General features: G+C 50.0%; 1 protein-coding gene across 1 annotated transcript in view; it reads left to right on the top strand.

The window, feature by feature from the left end:
- The window catches only part of HADH (hydroxyacyl-CoA dehydrogenase), a 48566-nt gene extending 39196 nt beyond the window's left edge, over positions 1-9370 (top strand). The window contains exons 6-8 of the mRNA XM_044224307.1: positions 1394-1466; positions 7477-7593; positions 8518-9370. Of these exons, the coding sequence (XP_044080242.1) occupies positions 1394-1466; positions 7477-7593; positions 8518-8636 (309 nt within the window). The 3' untranslated portion in view covers positions 8637-9370. The remainder of the gene's footprint in view (positions 1-1393; positions 1467-7476; positions 7594-8517) is intronic.
- Positions 9371-16888: the final 7518 nt, after the last annotated feature.

Below are 16888 nucleotides of genomic sequence, written 5' to 3'. Positions count from 1 at the left end.
GAGTTTTAGCACTTTTTTGGTATTGAGCTCTGTGGATATTAACTGAATAAAACTCCATGTATTCTGATTGGAGCAAACATTTTCCCCAGGGTACTTTCTGACTTCTAACCTTGTAGAAGTGTCTTCATCTGCCCTGTCCTGAGCTTCTACAGTAAACTTTCTGAGGTTTAAAAGCACTTTGGCCCTAGTTACAAAGTCAGCATCTTTTCCTTAATACAGTTGTGGTTAAGCTGATGCAGCTGTTTTGCTCATCCCTGTGGTCCTGTGGAGCTAGGAGTAGGACATGCTTTCTGCTTGTGCAGAGTTACAGGAGGGACAAATCCAGTGGCTTTACTGCCTAGTTTACACAGCATGCAGTCAGGCTAGTTTAGACTAATGAGGGGGGCAGACTGGCTTTCATTTGTACATTTATTGAGGGCCTAGTGTGTGTACTAGAAAGGGAACACAGGGCCCAGGGCAATAGTGAGGAGTTCTGTCTGCAGGAACATTGCAGCCTTTTGTTTAAATTCGTACCATTTATTTAGTGGTAATCAGCTTCATAGAAATAACACCAAAAAAAATTACCAGCCCAGCCTGCCTCACAGATTCCCCCAGAGAGACCACATCCCACAGGAGAGCTGATTAGCATGGTAATGATGAGGAAATCGAAAGGGGTGTGCGGTTCAGGGGGTCATCCGGGGTGCAGGGACCTTCTGCCCTGGCACCTGTCCCCAGTTGCACTGCCTGGCATGGTGCCCTGGAGTGTGAGAACAGCCCAAGTAGCCCAAAGATGGCAGCAGGGAGTCCAGGCAGTGGCGCTCCCGTGCAGATGGTTCAGCGTGCAGATGGTTGTGCGTGCTCTTTCCAGAGCCCTGAAAGGGGTCCAGGCAGGGAGAGCGGTGAAGGGGCTCCCATTTAAGGGTTGGCCGTGTGCATAGCATCTTGTGTGTTTTCTGAGTTGTCTTCACAACTTGTGGAAATTTTGACTCTCATTTCACCCTGATATAGTAATATATAATAGTATAATATATATAATATATATAAAATAGTAATGAGCCTGATTTCAGAGTGTCTCAGTGTCAGAAAATATTAGCATTCAAGCTGAGACGGCCTGCCCTCCGAGCTGCGGTCTTTCCAATGACCTCTCTGCCTTCATCTGCCTTTATTTCAGGATTCCTGCAGTGAGGGCATCTAGGCTTGATCTTATTTCATGTTTTTAAAGCATTCGAACGTTGGATAAATTGTCATGTACCATAGAAGTAGGGCCATGCTGGGAGTTCAAAAGAAACCTTGAGAACGCTGAGCTTTGTCAGTGCAGGTCAAATGATGCAGAGGGAGAAGGGGCAGTCTGCTGACTCGCAGAAGATCAAATTCAGTGAAAATTCACCTGTCTGATTTTTCTCTCCTAAAACAGGACACTCCGGGGTTTATTGTGAACCGTTTGCTGGTGCCATACCTCATGGAAGCGGTCAGGCTGTACGAACGAGGTAGCTGTCCTGATCCAGACTTGGGGGGCAGTGGGTCTTAGCTCTCGGCGCTGCTCCCTGGTTCTCAAGCAGCCCTATGGAAGTGGTGAGGCCATGCAGGGTATGGGAGGTGCTTCTGTTCCTTTAGCTCTGTGAATCAACCTCCCTCTTGACCCCAGGACCTTTGTTGTTGTGTCCCCTGCCCCTCTGGGTTCCCTGTGAGGCCTCTGAGCTGCTGAGATGTGGCTCTGGAATGTCCCCTCTCCCCCCAAGCACCCAATTACAGTCAGCCAGAGCAGCTGCATGACCATCCCGGATTTATAGCCTGAATCTCTGCTTTTGATGAAAAGTTTCCTGCTTTACATAGTAATAGCGTAAAAATCACTGGACTAAAAAATCACCTTTAACATCCTTAAAGTTCTGAAATTTGTGACTCTGTGATAGATGATGGGAGGTAAGTGACAAGGCTAATAGGGGACAATGACTATTTCTAAGAGCCTTCCGCATCCTTACTAAATGATGCCATGGTGATTTGATGATTTCTTTTTAACCTTAAGAATGGTCTCAAATGTTTTTCTCAATACTTGTTGATTTACAAAGAAAAATTTCCCCTGTTATAAAATTATAGAACTTGGGACATGGTCCAAGGTTATAAAATGGTGTGCATTCTCCTGCCTCCCTTCCCTACCACATTTCTGGAAAGGTAACTATCATGTCGGCTTCAAAGGCAAATAGGCCTTAATAGGACTGGATAAAAAGCAAGTGTAATTGTTTTCAATTACTTCATTCACAAATGCTTGCTCCTGAGAATGTCATTTTTGAAACAAAATATTTATACCAGCTCTTCAGAGAGATGAAAGCACATTTGCTTCCTCAAAATCTGCTTTAAATATTAAAACTTTTCTTTGTTTTATGGAAGCATTTGCCACACTTTTGCTCTAAGATCAAACCAACACTTCTGTGTTTATCTATCAACAAATATGCCTAATTACACCTCAAAGAGTGTGTGAAGCATTTTACCCTACTTTGAAAGGCAGGGGTTTTTTTGTTGGTTTGTTTTTTAATGTAATGTTTTAGAATGTAGCATGCGGGTAATCTACTTCTTAATGTTTTTTTTTTCCTCACTAAAACATACTGTCACTTTGATATATTTTCAGATGCACCTTGTATCTGATCGTAAGTGGAGAGGCGTTTTCTTGTCTTTTGCTCCCCTCCCACTGGCAGTGGTCCCTTTGACCTTCTTCATCAGCACCCCCCACCCCGCCCTGTGAGGTGAGGCTGGATGGGGGGGGGTCTGAGCCCCAGTGGACGTGTTCTTAGACACTGCCCATGGTGCTGCCCAGGACAGCACGGCACTGCTCGCCCCTCTGCCTCTATCCCTGCGGCTGCTTGAAGCCTGGGAGCTGGAGCATTGGCTTCGGGAGCAGCTAGGGCCATGTGTGGGGTGGGCGTGTGGCCCGGGAGGCACATTGTGGTCTGGACTCCACGAATTCTACCTCGGGCCTCTTACCAGGCCCCTTTGCCCGGTCTCCACTGCCCACCCGTTCCGGCCCGGTGAGAGGGGCCCCCACTCTCAGCGGCTGGTGGAACCGCGTCAGTTCTGCTCTGAAACCTGAACTAGTTTGGACCCTTTCTCTCCTGTCTGCCCTGCCTCTTCATTTGTCACATCGTCCGGGAGGGCGAGGAGACCCTGCCTGCCGCACCTCCCCACACACGGCGAGGAAGCTCGGGGCCGGCAGCAGAGCTGTGCAGCGAAGACACTCTGACACTTGGCTTTGCCCAGCCTCTTCCCAGCTTCTCCGGGGAGCTCCTCTACGCATGACACCGTCTCGGTCGGTGTGGGCCCTGGTAACACCAGCCCTGCAGACTGGGTGGTATATCAACAACAGACATTTATATTTCTCACGGCTCCACAGGCTGGAAGCCGGGGTGCCAGATGCTGGGATTCTGGCGAGGGCCTCTTCTGGGACGCACACGGCTGCCGCCTCGTATTTTCACATGGCAGGGAGCAGAGAGGGGAAATGAGCTCTCCTGACTCTTGGAAGGGCTCTCATCCCTTCATGGGGCTCCACCCATGATCTCATCTCATCCTGGGGGCAGGGGGTTAACATGCATTCTGGGGACGTGCACAGTTGGTTCCTCACAGATCCTGTCAAGCTGGGCTGTGTGTGCTATGCGCAGAGCTTGGCGAAGTGCCGCTCCGAGTAGGGGAGGCCCCTTGGGGGGCTGTGTTGGCATTAGAGCAGTCACCTCTGTCACGGCCGCTCGGGCCCCCTGGGTGACTGAGGGCCCTGCACCAGCACTGCTGGCCAGCTCCCTGGGGCGTCTGGGGACACTGCGTCTTGTCCCCCGCCACTGCTCTCTGATGCTCTTGGCCTCGTGGCTTCTTCCTCGGGCCTGTCTTCTCAGTCCTTTGGCTTCTGGCCTCACTCTGCGTGGCTCTCACATGTTCGTGCTGTAATGCGGGGCCCGGTGGGTGCAGTTGGTCCCCCGCATCCCGGCAGCTTTCTGTCCAGATCTTTGAGCAGGCTGGTGCCCTGTAGCAGACTGCCACACCTGTTGGAGGCCCCTTCCTGCAGGAGCCCCCATCACGGTGTGACACGCTGCACCCTGTCATTCCTCTCCTCAAGACCTGTTCGGTGTTTCTGTTGTAGCCCACCGGATACAGTTCCCTTCCCGGAGAAGCTGCTCTCAGCTTCCCCTCTGCCCTTGCTGCCCCTGCGCCTCCCCCTCTGCCAACGGACCTTACTCCCACTGTTATTATAAGGTCCTGCCTTATGTTCCTGGGGTTCCAAGCTGGTCCTGATCTGTGTTCTTTTCCCTCTCTTTACAGCTTGACTCTCCCTCAGGGTGGTTGCCACTCTCCTCCCTGTGGCAGGGCGTATCCCTCTGTTGCTGGATACTCTTTTTTTCTTTTGGGGCCTGGGAAGTGTCTCCTCTTTATCGAGGCCCAGAGTGCCTGGACTGGCACTTAGGGAGCTGTTGATGGAGAAGGGAGTGGGGGTGCTGCCCGGTTTGTTTTTAATGCCGAGAGTGATTGGTAGGTGGCGCTGGTGAGCCAGCCTAGGGAACAGGAAACACATCTGGCTACTCCCAGCTCCCCTGTGAGCAGGAGGTCTGGGGGCTCACTGAGTTAGGGGCTCTTAACTGGGGAGAGGTGGGAAGCCCCATGAACCTCCTGAAGTTGATGTGAAGTTTTGTGTTTGCGTTTTATTTGGGGCAAGTGTCCTCTTCTCAGTGAAGTGCTTGATTCTCTACAAGTTTAGGAATTACTGGTCTAAAGCACAGTTCCATATGTAACTCCCACATGGAACAGCAATCTGTGTGCTTTATTTCTTCCTCTTTTTGCCTCTTTTGCTCTGTATTACTGAGAATTTTTAGAGTTGCTGACTTTGTAACACTGCTTAGATTCTTCTTTTTTTTTAAATTTTTTTAAAAGATTTTATTTTTATTTATTTGAAACAGAGAGAGAGAGAGATCACAAGTATGCAGAAGGCAGGCATAGAGAAAGAGAGAAGAAGGCAGGCTCCCCTCTGAGCAGAGAGCCCTATGCGGGCCTCGATCCCAGGACCCTGAGATCATGACCTGAGCCGAAGGCAGAGGCTTAACCCACTGAACCACCCATGCGCCCTTAGATTTTTTTTCTTTGATATGCTTTATCTTCATACTGTTTTTTGAAATAAAAGAGTCTTCACATGAGTCTCTGAATTTGGAATTACAGTATTGCCTCCAGGGTTCATTGTTTGTCCTTGAATATAGATTTGATGAAATGGCTTTAGATAAGTTGGGACTGTTGTGCTACAAGATTTCTGTTCCCAGGAGCGGATATTCTAATGAAGGGAGCCATCCACAGCGAATGAAGCAGTAGATACCGTGTTAGGTTGTGACCAGTAACCTGGAGAGAGATAAAGGGAAGAGGATGGCGGGAGTCCTAGCCTGGAGTTGCTAGTTTATATGCAGGGAGAGGGTGGGGTGCTCTGATGAAGGGACACTTGAGCAGAGGCATGTGGGAAGCAAATGTCAAATGTTGGAGGAGGGAAGACCCTAGGCTCAGGGAGCAGCAGGTGCTGGGCAAGGAGAGGCGCATGCTGGGTGGTCTTTTAGCATTCTGACTGTTAACACCACAGAAGTCTCAGGGTCCAGTGAAGGCCTCTGAGCAGAATCCATTTATCAACTGCTGTGTTCTTGCTCATTTCTCCTTGGTGCATGCCTTTCCCTCTACCTGGCATGCTCTTCCTGCCTGCCCGTCCCTTGGGATTCTCTTCATCCTCTAGGACCTGGGCCTCCGTGAGTGGGTTTTGGTGAAATGTGGGCACTGCAGGTACATCTCTCACCTTTGCCCATGCAGAGGCGTGTTGGTCTTCATGAATCTTCAACAGGGGGTTGGTGAAGTTTTTGATTTACACATCTGAGTCGTCCCATTATACCATGAGTACTTGAGTGGTGGTCTGGTTTTTCTCTGTCTCATCCTAAGTCTCTGGTGCCTGGTATGGAGCAGACATAAATAAAAGTGGAAGGAAGGAAGGAAGGATGCTACCTGAAGCTGATGTATTTGATCATTTTTGCTCTTTTTGCTTTCTTATAGCCTAAAACTCAAAATTCTGATTCTCAGCACCCCTGGTTGACAAATCACTGAAGCACTAATAATGTCACCCATAGGAAATAATCAGTTGGTATTTTAATCACCTTCAACTGTATTTCATAGACTTTTTAAAAAATAGAGTGTGGGGGTGCCTGGGTGGTGTGATTGGTTAAGTGTCCAACTCCTGGTTTCAGCTCAGGGCAGGATCTCAGGATCATGAGATTGAGCCCCACTTCAGGCTCCGTGCTCAGCACAGAGTCTGCTTGGGATTCTCTCTCAGAGAACTTCAGACCTTCCAGAGTTCTGCTTCACTCGTGCTCTCTCTAAAGTGAATAAATAAATCTTTTAAATACACACACATATGTATATACATATATATATATATATACATACAAGTAGCTCCTCCTATTCTTCATGTCTAAAAATCTGAAACATGTTCAGGTATAAAATTCTCTTGGAGTATTTGAACTTTTTTCTCCTTTCAATTAGCTCTGGTATAATTCACCATTTCTTTATATTTCGGAACAAAATTCTACATAAAATTCGCTTGTTATAGACTATTACCATTCCTCATTTTGGAGAAAAGGAACCAGGTTGTCTGAGAGACTTCTTGTGGCCCGAGGACCATAAGAGTGAAGGGTAAAATTCCAAGGAAAAAGCACATTGGCTTTTATCCTAGTCTACGAAACTCAAACTTGAGTGGCAATTCTTTTTTTTTTTTTTTTTTTTTTTAAAGATTTTATTTATTTATTTGAGAGAGAGAGACAGTGAGAGAGAGCATGAGCGAGGAGAAGGTCAGAGAGCGAAGCAGACTCCCCATGGAGCTGGGAGCCCGATGTGGGACTCGATCCCGGGACTCCAGGATCACGCCCTGAGCCGAAGGCAGTCGTCCAACCAACTGAGCCACCCAGGCGTCCCTTGAGTGGCAATTCTAAATCAGATTTGGGCTTCTTTTTGAACTTTATCTTGACTAAAGGGTTGATGGGAGTGGAATTCCAGAGGAATACTCATTACTTGTAAAACCAAGAAAGCTGGAAAAGAAAAATATGCATAATAATACATATAAAAATACAAAGGTTTGTTCTTTCCTGTTTTAAAAAGGTCCTGTTTATCAGTAAAAATGATGCTCTAAGCTTTAAGTGATGTTGGGAAATCCCAGTCCATTAAAAATAACTAATGTTTCCAGGCCACCAGGGCCTTCTCCCTGCGTCAGCACTGTAGCAGTGTTCTCGAATGGACCTTGCAGAACAGCTTGGCGGAATGGTTTTGGATATCTTGTGGTGTGTTTGGCGTGTACCTCTGTGATGAAATCTTACCATTGCCAGAAATCCTGACTTTGGATGTTTTTTGAATGTGCAAATTTGCAAAACTGAATTCTGGGGTTATCAGTGTGACAAGGAGAACCGTGGGAAATACAGTGATGGCTCAGTGCTGCCCTCTTGTCCTCAGGTGATGCATCCAAGGAGGACATCGACACTTCCATGAAGCTGGGAGCTGGTTACCCCATGGGCCCATTTGAGCTTCTCGATTACGTGGGGCTGGATACTGTGAAGTTCATCTTGGATGGTAGGAATTGGACTTCTCTCTTATCTTTCTGTAATGCAGTTGAGGTAGTCTCTTTTGACTGTGAATTACAGTGCCTGTTCACAACCGTAACTTCAGACCTTCCAGAGTTCTTTCCCACCAACTTAAAGATTCAAGTTAAAAGATGGCAGGAAAAGGAAAAATGTGCTTGCCAGCATCTCCTCACAGGGTAACTTATTTTTAAAACTTTTCATCTTGAAACAACTATAGATTCCAAGGAAGTTTCAAATATGGCACTGACCGGTCCCGTGTACCCCTTCCCCGGTTTCCACTAATGGTTCTGAGGGACAGGATCGCACTGGAAGCGGACATTGGTACACTGTGTCTTTCCATCATAAATGCTCATCTGTGTGACCTCCACTTCTGTGGAGCTCTAACCTCCTTTAAAGACAATAATATATCTATTTAGTGGCTCTGAAGACGGTAAAGATAATTATGAAAACTGGGCTCCTAAAGTTTAGTGTAGCTCCTGCTCCCACCTCTCATGAAGAATACCCAAGTATTTGTGGGGAACAAGGAGGGTTCTAAGTGAAGCGTGAACTTTTGGATTTAATGAGCCTGCCAGATCCCAGTGGCAGCAAATCCCAGTTTTTAACATGTACTCCAGAAGTCGTTTCGTGGTGCCACTGAGGAGTCCAGGGGGCAGAGTCACTGGTTCTGTGTTTGTCCCTGGACTGTGGGTATCAACCATTTCCAGGAGGAGACTGCGTGAGTGGCGGGGCCACGTGAAGCCAGCTGTGACAGCCACGGTTTGTCCGGCTGTGTCCTCCCAGTGGCTGCCTGCCTCTGCCACAGCAGAGCAGGGCCCCTTCTCCCAAGCTCCAGCCCCTGCCTTGCCCTAGGGATGCTGAGGTGTCAAAATAATCCCAGCGCTCCATCCTAAGCCCTTTTCCCTCCTCTCAATAGGGTGGTATGAAATAGATCCAAAGAACCCCTTGTATCAGCCTGTCCCGTCCTTGAAGAAGCTGGTAGCGGAGAACAAGCTGGGCAAGAAGACTGGCGAAGGTTATTACAAGTACAAGTGAGGCTCAGTTTGTCCGGCTCCGGGAGGAAGCCCCGGAGGCACGTGCCAGCAGCTCCCCCAAGTGCCCACGGGAATGTTCTGTGGTCAGACGTTCCCTCACACAGCACAGTCTGTTCGATGTGCATTTTGATTATAATCTAGCTGACGTAATTATTTACACTACTTGTCGTAATGGCAGATTCCACCATTGAGAACTGACTTCCCTTTTTCAGTCTGTTCATTTCTGTGTATTTTCTGAAAAGCTTTACACCCTCAGTGCCTTGGAGCAAACCTTACCATTTTTGTCAAGAAGTGCCCAGATTCCCTCACTTGTGGAGGGGCTGGCACTTGCTCTGGGTGCTGCTGTGTCGGGTGTTCCCGCGCAGGAGCGTGAGGAGCTGCCAGTGCGGTGGCTGGGAGGTGCCGCCGTGAGCAGCGCCCGCACCTGGCCTTGCCGAGAACAGTTGCTCCCCGCAGCTGCAAGCCTTACCCTGTATCTGGGGCACGACCTGAGACGTCATGTCTTTACCCAGCTCGGGCTGTGGGTGGGCCTGTCTCCAAGTGCTTGGTTTGTGGGAAGAGGTTTCATTCACATCCAGAATCTCAGTGATGATGGTCTGTCTGTCTGTCTCTCTCTCTCTTTTCCCCATGAGAAATCATTGCAACAGACTGCCTGTAAATTGATTCTAATAAAATGCAATCTTTTAATCTGTGAAAATCTGAACTGAAATAAACGTGTATAATTTAAAATTGTAACATGCTTGAATGGTTACAGAAGTAAAGGTTGGTGATTTAGTCAAAAGCCTTGCCCCATCTTCTTTGGCCTGTTATAATTTTTTTTAGAAAGATTTTATTTATCTATTTGTCAGAGCACAAGTAGGGGGAGGGTCAGAGGGAGAGGCAGAACATCCCCCTTTTCCACCTCATTGAGCAGATTAGCCCAGTGCGGGACTCGATGCCAGGACTCCAGGATCATGACCTGAGCCTAAGGCAATGGCTTAACCGAGTGACCTCCGCCACGCCCCTGTTGTTGTTTTCATACCGTGCCGCAGCGGCAGTAGGCGTTTCTGTGGGGCCTGCCACTGTCGCTCCCTAGACTTCTTACCAGTAAAGCACTAGTAAGGGCACAGAAAACAATTTTTAAGGAGCATCTGTTTCTTCTTTGCCAACAAAGAGAAATAGTGTAACATAAGCTTCTTTTCATCATGGAGTTGAGAAGGTGTCTTCTAAGATAGAAATTTGAAGCAGGAAAGACATCAGAGACCCTCAAGTCCAGCGGCCCCAGTAACAGTGCTTAAGGGACGAGGCCAAGGTCGCAGAACTGGGTCAGAGCAAAATAGCATGTCTGAAAATCTCGAATCCAGACATTTCACACACGGCTGTCCCCAACACGGCTGTTCTTGTTTGGTGTCCTGGGTCACAGTTCTCATGGTTGAGAGATTCCCACCCCTGCCTACCCCTGTGTCATGGTCTGGTTAACCCTTTTCCTGACTCTATAGCATCACGGGAGAATAATACGGTACATTTCTACCCACGTAGGGCCTGGCTTAGGAAACTTTTAGGGTATTCTTATAAAAGCTTTCCTAACGAAGGAGAGGAAGCACCTGTGACACCACCACCGTTGCAGTACCCAGTGCCCTGTGGTCGCACAGGGCCCTGCTGTGCTCGGGCTGCTGCTTGACCTCTGCCAGGAGCCCTCACTTCCTTCCTGCTCGGACGGCAGGGCCGGGCCCGGGCACTGGGGCGCTGGCACTGGGGCGCTCACCCCGGGAGCTGCAGGGCTCGCTCCGGACTGTGGAATTCCCGGAGAGCAAGAACTCCCTGATGCGACTGCTGTCCTGCCGGGATGTCTCTTCCTAGCCTAGGTGTTTTGTTTTGTTTTGTTTTGTTGTATTTATCTGTTTAATTAAGAGGCGCTTGCCAGCCACATTCGGGTCCATCGCCTCACTTACAACCATGTCCCGGCAAAATTAAACATAATAAATACAGGAAGACTGAAAGCAAAGGGCACACTCGAGATATATGGGCAAAGCCAGAAGTTGCACAGGGTTGCAGTTACAAAGCACATCTTTCTCCGGCAAGTTCCCCTCCCCTCGGGGCCTGTGAGCCAGAGGAAGGCTCTCAGAAAAGGGGTTGTGGGTGCTTAGCCTAGGTGTTTAAATGCACTGCTAGACTACCGAAAAGTCCAAGTCCGCAGGCTTGACCTCCGCCGCCTCCACCATGCTCGGGGCCAGGCAGGAGTGTGAACATCTGTCGCCCCTGGCAGGCGGGGCCGCTGTCCCAGTCCAGTGCGCCCTGGTCTCTGCGTCCCCCGCAGGCTGGGTCGCTGCCCAGCCGGACCTGCTCGGGTCTCTGCTTCCCGGGGTGCACCCATGCTTAAAGACTGGGCCTCGGCGGGGGTCTTGGGGGCTGCTCGGTGGCCCTTGTGCGGGAGAGGGCGAGTCTGACTGGAGCCACCGGCCCTGGCCCTTCCTCCACACAGCAAGCGGGGACCTCTGCTGGAATCTGGAAAGGAACCACCAGGCTTTCAGTCAAGAGGATGCTTATTTCCCCCTCTCTCCTGTCGTCCCTCCTAGTGATACTTTTACCCCTAGAAGAGAAAATAACAACTGAGAGGAGAAAGAAAACGCACCGTGGGTGAAATGGCTCGCCGGGAAAAGCGTCTGAGCTCTGAGCTGAGCCATCCGCCTGGCTCGGTGTTCATCCAGCAGGATGGGGGTCTCTGAAGCACCGCTTCCGTGCTTCTCGAAGAAATCTTTGGAAAGTCGAAGCCGTGGCCCTTTAATGTCTGTAAGATTCACTGTTCATGGAGGGGAAGGTGGTTGCTCACTCCTTTTGACACCGTCCTTAGGTGTATGTCCCGTCTGGGACTGTTCCACGGTGAGGCCAGGGGGCGGGGGTGGGTGGTAAGGGGGGATCGGATCTGGGAGCTGAGAAACTTCTGTACTTTATCCCGGTGGTACAAAATGAGGGCCCCTTGGGTGCCAGGGTGCGGTGATTTCTCCGGCTGGTTCCCACGTCAGCTTGAAGCTCACTGGAGGAGGCCCAGTGGCTCACCGCAGGACAGCATCGCGCGGCTCCCTGAGCTCCGGCTCAGACGCTGTGTGCGCCGTGTGCGCCGTGTGCGCTGTGTGCTTCCTCTCTCGGTTTGCAAGCTACACTTCCCACACGTTTGGGAACAACCTTTTGTCTCGTCTCACCTCGACTTTAGCCCCCATAACATTTCAACCTAGGGAACCAATTAAGTCTATCTCAAAGTACAAGGTGTGGCTGTAATTTTGTGGGGCTCATTTTCTTCTTGGAAATAGGCATTGATGCTACATAAACAGTAATCTGAAAAACACTTCGAACAATGGAAGCAGTGCCATATTCTCAACACATTTGGTTGTGTAAATTCTATTTTTTAAAATTGGTCGATGGGGCGCCTGTGCCTGAGTGCTCAGTCGTTGGGCGTCGGCCTTCAGCCGTGAACCCAGAGTCACGGAATCGGGCCCCACACGGGGCTCCATGCTCAGCAGGGAGCCTGCTTCTCCTCTCCCTCTGTCCCTCCCCATGCTTGTGTGTGCTCACTCTATGTATGTATGTATGTAAGAAAAAAATAATTGGTCAGTGGCAGAACAAATTTCAGTTCCGGAAAGAAAAGTCCCATCACACATACTAATTCTATTTGGTGTTTTATTTAGAATCACCAGACGTATTTGTTGCAGAATTAATCAGCATAAATGATGAGTGGCATGGGCTTTGGGGTTAAACAGACTTGGGTTCTAGTGCTGTGCTCCACCCTGCTTTCCCTGTGTAACCTGGTGGGGGGGGGGCTGTTTGTGCCCTGGGGGTCTCGAGTAGAATGGACAAAGTGACAGAACCCATCTGGGGAGGTTGGGTGGATGGATTATAAATGGTGAGCACCCCACCAGCCAATTAGGCTACTTGTGCCCCACCTCCCTCCTCTCTGACCGATCTGGAAGGGAATTTTCCTGAAAACCTATTGGCTTGCAGAGTCCCAAACCCTTTACACCTGGGGGGAGAGGGCTGAAGATTGAGAACAAGCCCCCGTCTCATAAAAGAGCCTTGGCAGTTAGGCTGTTGGGCCGCCTGGGTAAAAAGACAAGGGCCAGAGCCTCATACTCTGCCCTCAGCCGCCCCGGGGGTCCTTTCCAGGCCCTGGAGAGGTGCTGGTCCCCCCTGTGAGGGAGGTGGGAGCGCGTGGGGAGGCGTCCAGCAGACATGGGGGAGGCGACTGCCGCTCAGGTAAGTTCTGTTTTATCAAATAAGCGACAGGCTGCTGCTGACAGAAGACCCCAGGAAAAAAGCAAGTGCCCAGAAGAGAGGTGTCCAAGGTTCTAACGTGTATGGTAGAGAAATAGTGGTGTACAAACAGGAGAAAACTTCAACTCCATTTTATCCTAATGTGGTTTGTCCAGGCAGAACCCCTTTGCAGGCCAGAGAACGAGGCAAGCCGTGTGTCTCACCACCCGCAGCTGTTACGGAACGAATCCATATAAATGATGATTACCCTGGGTTTGGGGGTTAAGCAGGCTTGGGTTCTGGGGCTCAGCTCCATGGAGCTTCTGTCACCTGAGTGTGGTGGGCATTTGTTTTCTGGGTGTCTCTTAGCGTGACACCGCAGCCTCATTTCTGTAGATGCACTTACCGGAATGTTCCACCAGAAAATGTCGGCTGTTCTTGGGCAGGTGGGTATTAATTAGGAAGGAAAGCCCAGAATGGGAAGTGCTTCCTGCTACTTCCTTGTAAAGAGCCACTGGACTCTGAAATCCCAGGTTGAGAAGCCAGGAAACCCAGAAGTTTCCAAAACCAGGAGTGGAGGGAAGAAGTCCGTGTGTGAATGAAGTATCTGCTTGGGGCGGTTTGAAGGTCTGAGCCCCCAGACCTCCTTCCAGAGCTATGTGGGGGTTTTGGCGTATACTTGTGGGAAGGTAGATTTCCAGAACCTTCTGGCCTCCGTGTTTAAGCTCTAGAGAAGGGCAAGGGTGCAAGCTAGCGTGCCCTCCTCTACATGGAGCTGTGGTGGGCCGGGCAGGCCGAGCAGGAAGCCCCTGCCCGGTGGTGCCCAGTACCCACTTGCTCCCCACTTCCCCTGCTCCCCCCACCATAGTTTCCCCCGTGGGAGAACAGGTCGTCTCCCCTCCGCCGTGGCAACAGGTGAGACGTTCTCCCTTAACTGGCATCAGGTGGGGATGTGCGGCTCAGGGAAGGGAGACAGCAGAGAGCGGTCCCTCCCTGTGAAGTCCATGCGGCCGGCACCAGCTGACCCTATCCACACTCGCGGCCCCGGCCGAGAGCCAAGGACATATGCACGGGCTCTGGGGACACCTGCTCCCTTTTAGCACCCGGGTGGATTCATCCAGGCGCTGGCACCCGGCTCTCTATCTTTATTTTCTCTGTTGTCCTTGTGAAGTCTTGTGCGTGTTAGGGGTTGACTTCTGCTGGGAGGGAGAACGAGTTTATAGTGCCCTTTTACTAAATTCACGGCTAATCCCGAATGTCGGGAGGCCAGTAAGGGACAGCACACCTCCCTCCAGAGTCTTCAGTCTGCAGGCTCCCGACCCCTCCAAAAGGAACCACAGCCTCCTTGGACCTCTGTGTTCCTGGGTCTCTGATTTACCCCCTTGACCTCCCCCAGCCTGCAGGACAGATGGTGGGGTAAGGTGGAAAGCCTGAAGGAGGGAATAGAGACTGCCATCCTAAAGCCTCAATAAAGTTGGAGTGGCTGTGATATTGAGGGTGGAATTCAGGTGGAAAGCTCCTGGAAACAGGCCCACTTCTGCAAGGGCTGCCTGAAGGGTTTGGTCCCCTTGGACTGGACACCAAGGAGAGAAGAGTTTCAGCTCACTGGAGTCTTAGAACTGGGAGCCTACCGCAGGCCTAGGCCACGACGCTGGTGTATGAGAAAGTGATGGGGGCTGTTCAGGCACTTCGGGGCTTTTGTATGCCCTTGGGTGAGCACCGAGGGACCTCTCCAGAGCAGGGCATGGAGGGCAAGCTCGATTTTAAAACTCAGTTACCCCTTCTCCAATTGAGCTGACTGGAAAGACCTGTGAAAACAGGGATGCTTGGCTAGCTTGGTGGTGGAGTGTGTGACTCTTGGTCTCTGGGTGGTTTGAGCCCCACATTGGGTGTAGAGATTAAAAATAAAGTCTTTAAAAAAAAAAAAAGACCTGGGAGTGCCTGGGTGGCTCAGTCAGTGAAGCGTCTGCCTTCAGCTCAGGTCATGATCCCAGGGTCCTGGGGTCGAGCCCCATGTCCCTCAGCGGGGAGTCTGTTTCTCCCTCTGCCCTTCCACTGGCTCATGTGCATGCGTGCTCTCGCGCTCTCTCAAATAAATAAAACCTGGGGGAAAAAAAAAACAACAACCTGTAACAGCCCAATTTGTAGGACTCCATTTTACTTTGGTTGCTTCATGCCTTCTATGGTAGAAAATATCATTACAGTATAGAACATAATTCAGTCATTCCATGAGTTCAAATACGGAGACAAGCTGAAGATGGAGAAAAGAAAAGTGACTCATCTATGAATTCCACTGTGACCACAAAGGAAAAACAGTTGTGAGAGTCAGTCTGCTACTTGGATGCAGTGTTCTCATTCCATCCGGCAAATAATACATTCCCTACCGATTTCCTCCGCACATTTAATGGGGAGCAGAAACTCAGTATAGCCCGTAACATCTCCAGCTATGATAGATTGAGAGAGATTGAATGAACACATCAGAGCCAATGACCCAGTACGATCCAGATTCTGCCCTTTGGGTGGAAGTATTTTGTTGATCTTTGGTCCCAAACAGATTGGTTAGTCCTGGTTACCAACTGCTTCCGTGAGCAGAAGACCTAACGTTCATATGCTCTACGGCTACAGGTGATCCGAGAACAACACGCTTCATACCAGACAAAATATGTTTAATCAATTCTAAGCCCATTCAAAGGGAAAAGCATTTGTGAGTCATTTCCTGTGTGCAGGCCAGGTGGCGCTCTCATTTCCCACTCCCTGTAGCCCGTGGGGGTCTGTGACCTCGCTGTTCAGCCCAGGAGGAAGCGTGTTCGCAGGGGTCAAGTGTACAATACCCAGCAGCACTGGGAGGGGACGCTGCTCCCCTCTGTGGGACTCCAAGCCCGGGCTTTCCTCACCGGGCCCCCTCTGCCCTAGTGGAAGACCCTGTTTCCTTGCCTTGGGTGCAGTTCCAGCTGACCACCTCGAGCTACAGGAACACTTGGCAGTTGTCAACAGGGGCTTTCCCAGTTAAAAGCCCCCTTCTCAGGGCAACCTTTGAGCTGCCACCTCCGTGTTTTGCCTAAGGGGGCCCCTGATGGTCACCATGTCCTCCATTTCCCTTTGTTAACTCCTTGGAGAAGGTCACAAGGAGTGACCCAGACACTGAAGTAAATGATCACACAGATCCGTGCGTGTTCACATCTGAGAACAGATGGAAGGGGCAAAAAAGAACTTTTTCAAAGTCTTTTAAAGTTTTTTAAAGTCCAGATTACTGGACTTTAGGATGTTTGTACGTGAGAGCAGGAGAACACTTGCAGATGCTGAACAATCTTAGTGGAAAACCTTTTCTCTAGGGTCTTGCCCATTGGCAGGTGCTCGGGAAGAATGTATTTCAGTGGGCACATCGATCATTGCTTTTTCACACCAGGTCATTACTGCCGCCCGCGGGTCCGCTGACGACACCCCCCATTCGCATTGTTTCCTCAAGTGTAAGTCAACAGCAAGTTTTCACTTAAGTTCTTCAACTCCGACTAAAAGTTACTAATTCTGTATTACCTACCACATAAAGCGTTCACTTCAGTTGATTCGTGCCAGCAATGTTTATTCCAAATAGTAGCTCTTGCACGCCCACCTGTCTGCTCTCCATTCCAACGACTCCTGGTTGCGGGGCGAGGTCATGCAGGTCTTCCCAGTAAAGCACTGTGCAAGTTTGGAACCGCTGCTTCCAAAACGGTACCTGCTAAGCCACGGCCCACCCGCCAAGGATCTTCTTTTGCCCACAATACATTTAGAATCACATCTTTCTATTCCATCTATTCTAAGATGCTCATGTGTATGGGGCGCCTTGGTGGTTCAGTCATTAAGCGTCTGCCTTCGGCTTGGGTCATGATCCCAGGGTCCTGGGATCGAGCCCAGTGTTGGGCTCCCTGCTAAAAGGAAGCCCGCTTCTCTCTCTCACACTCCCCCTGTTTGTGTTTCCTCTCTTGCTGTGTCTCTGTCCAAAAAAAAAAAAAAAAAAACGCCCAGCTGTAGTCAAACTACTTAGTTTCT

This window comes from Neovison vison, chromosome 11, assembly GCF_020171115.1.
Source record: "Neovison vison isolate M4711 chromosome 11, ASM_NN_V1, whole genome shotgun sequence".
NCBI classification, from domain to species: Eukaryota; Metazoa; Chordata; class Mammalia; order Carnivora; family Mustelidae; genus Neogale; species Neogale vison.
Note: the sequence above shows the minus strand (reverse complement) of the source record. Positions and strands in the feature narration are given on the sequence as shown.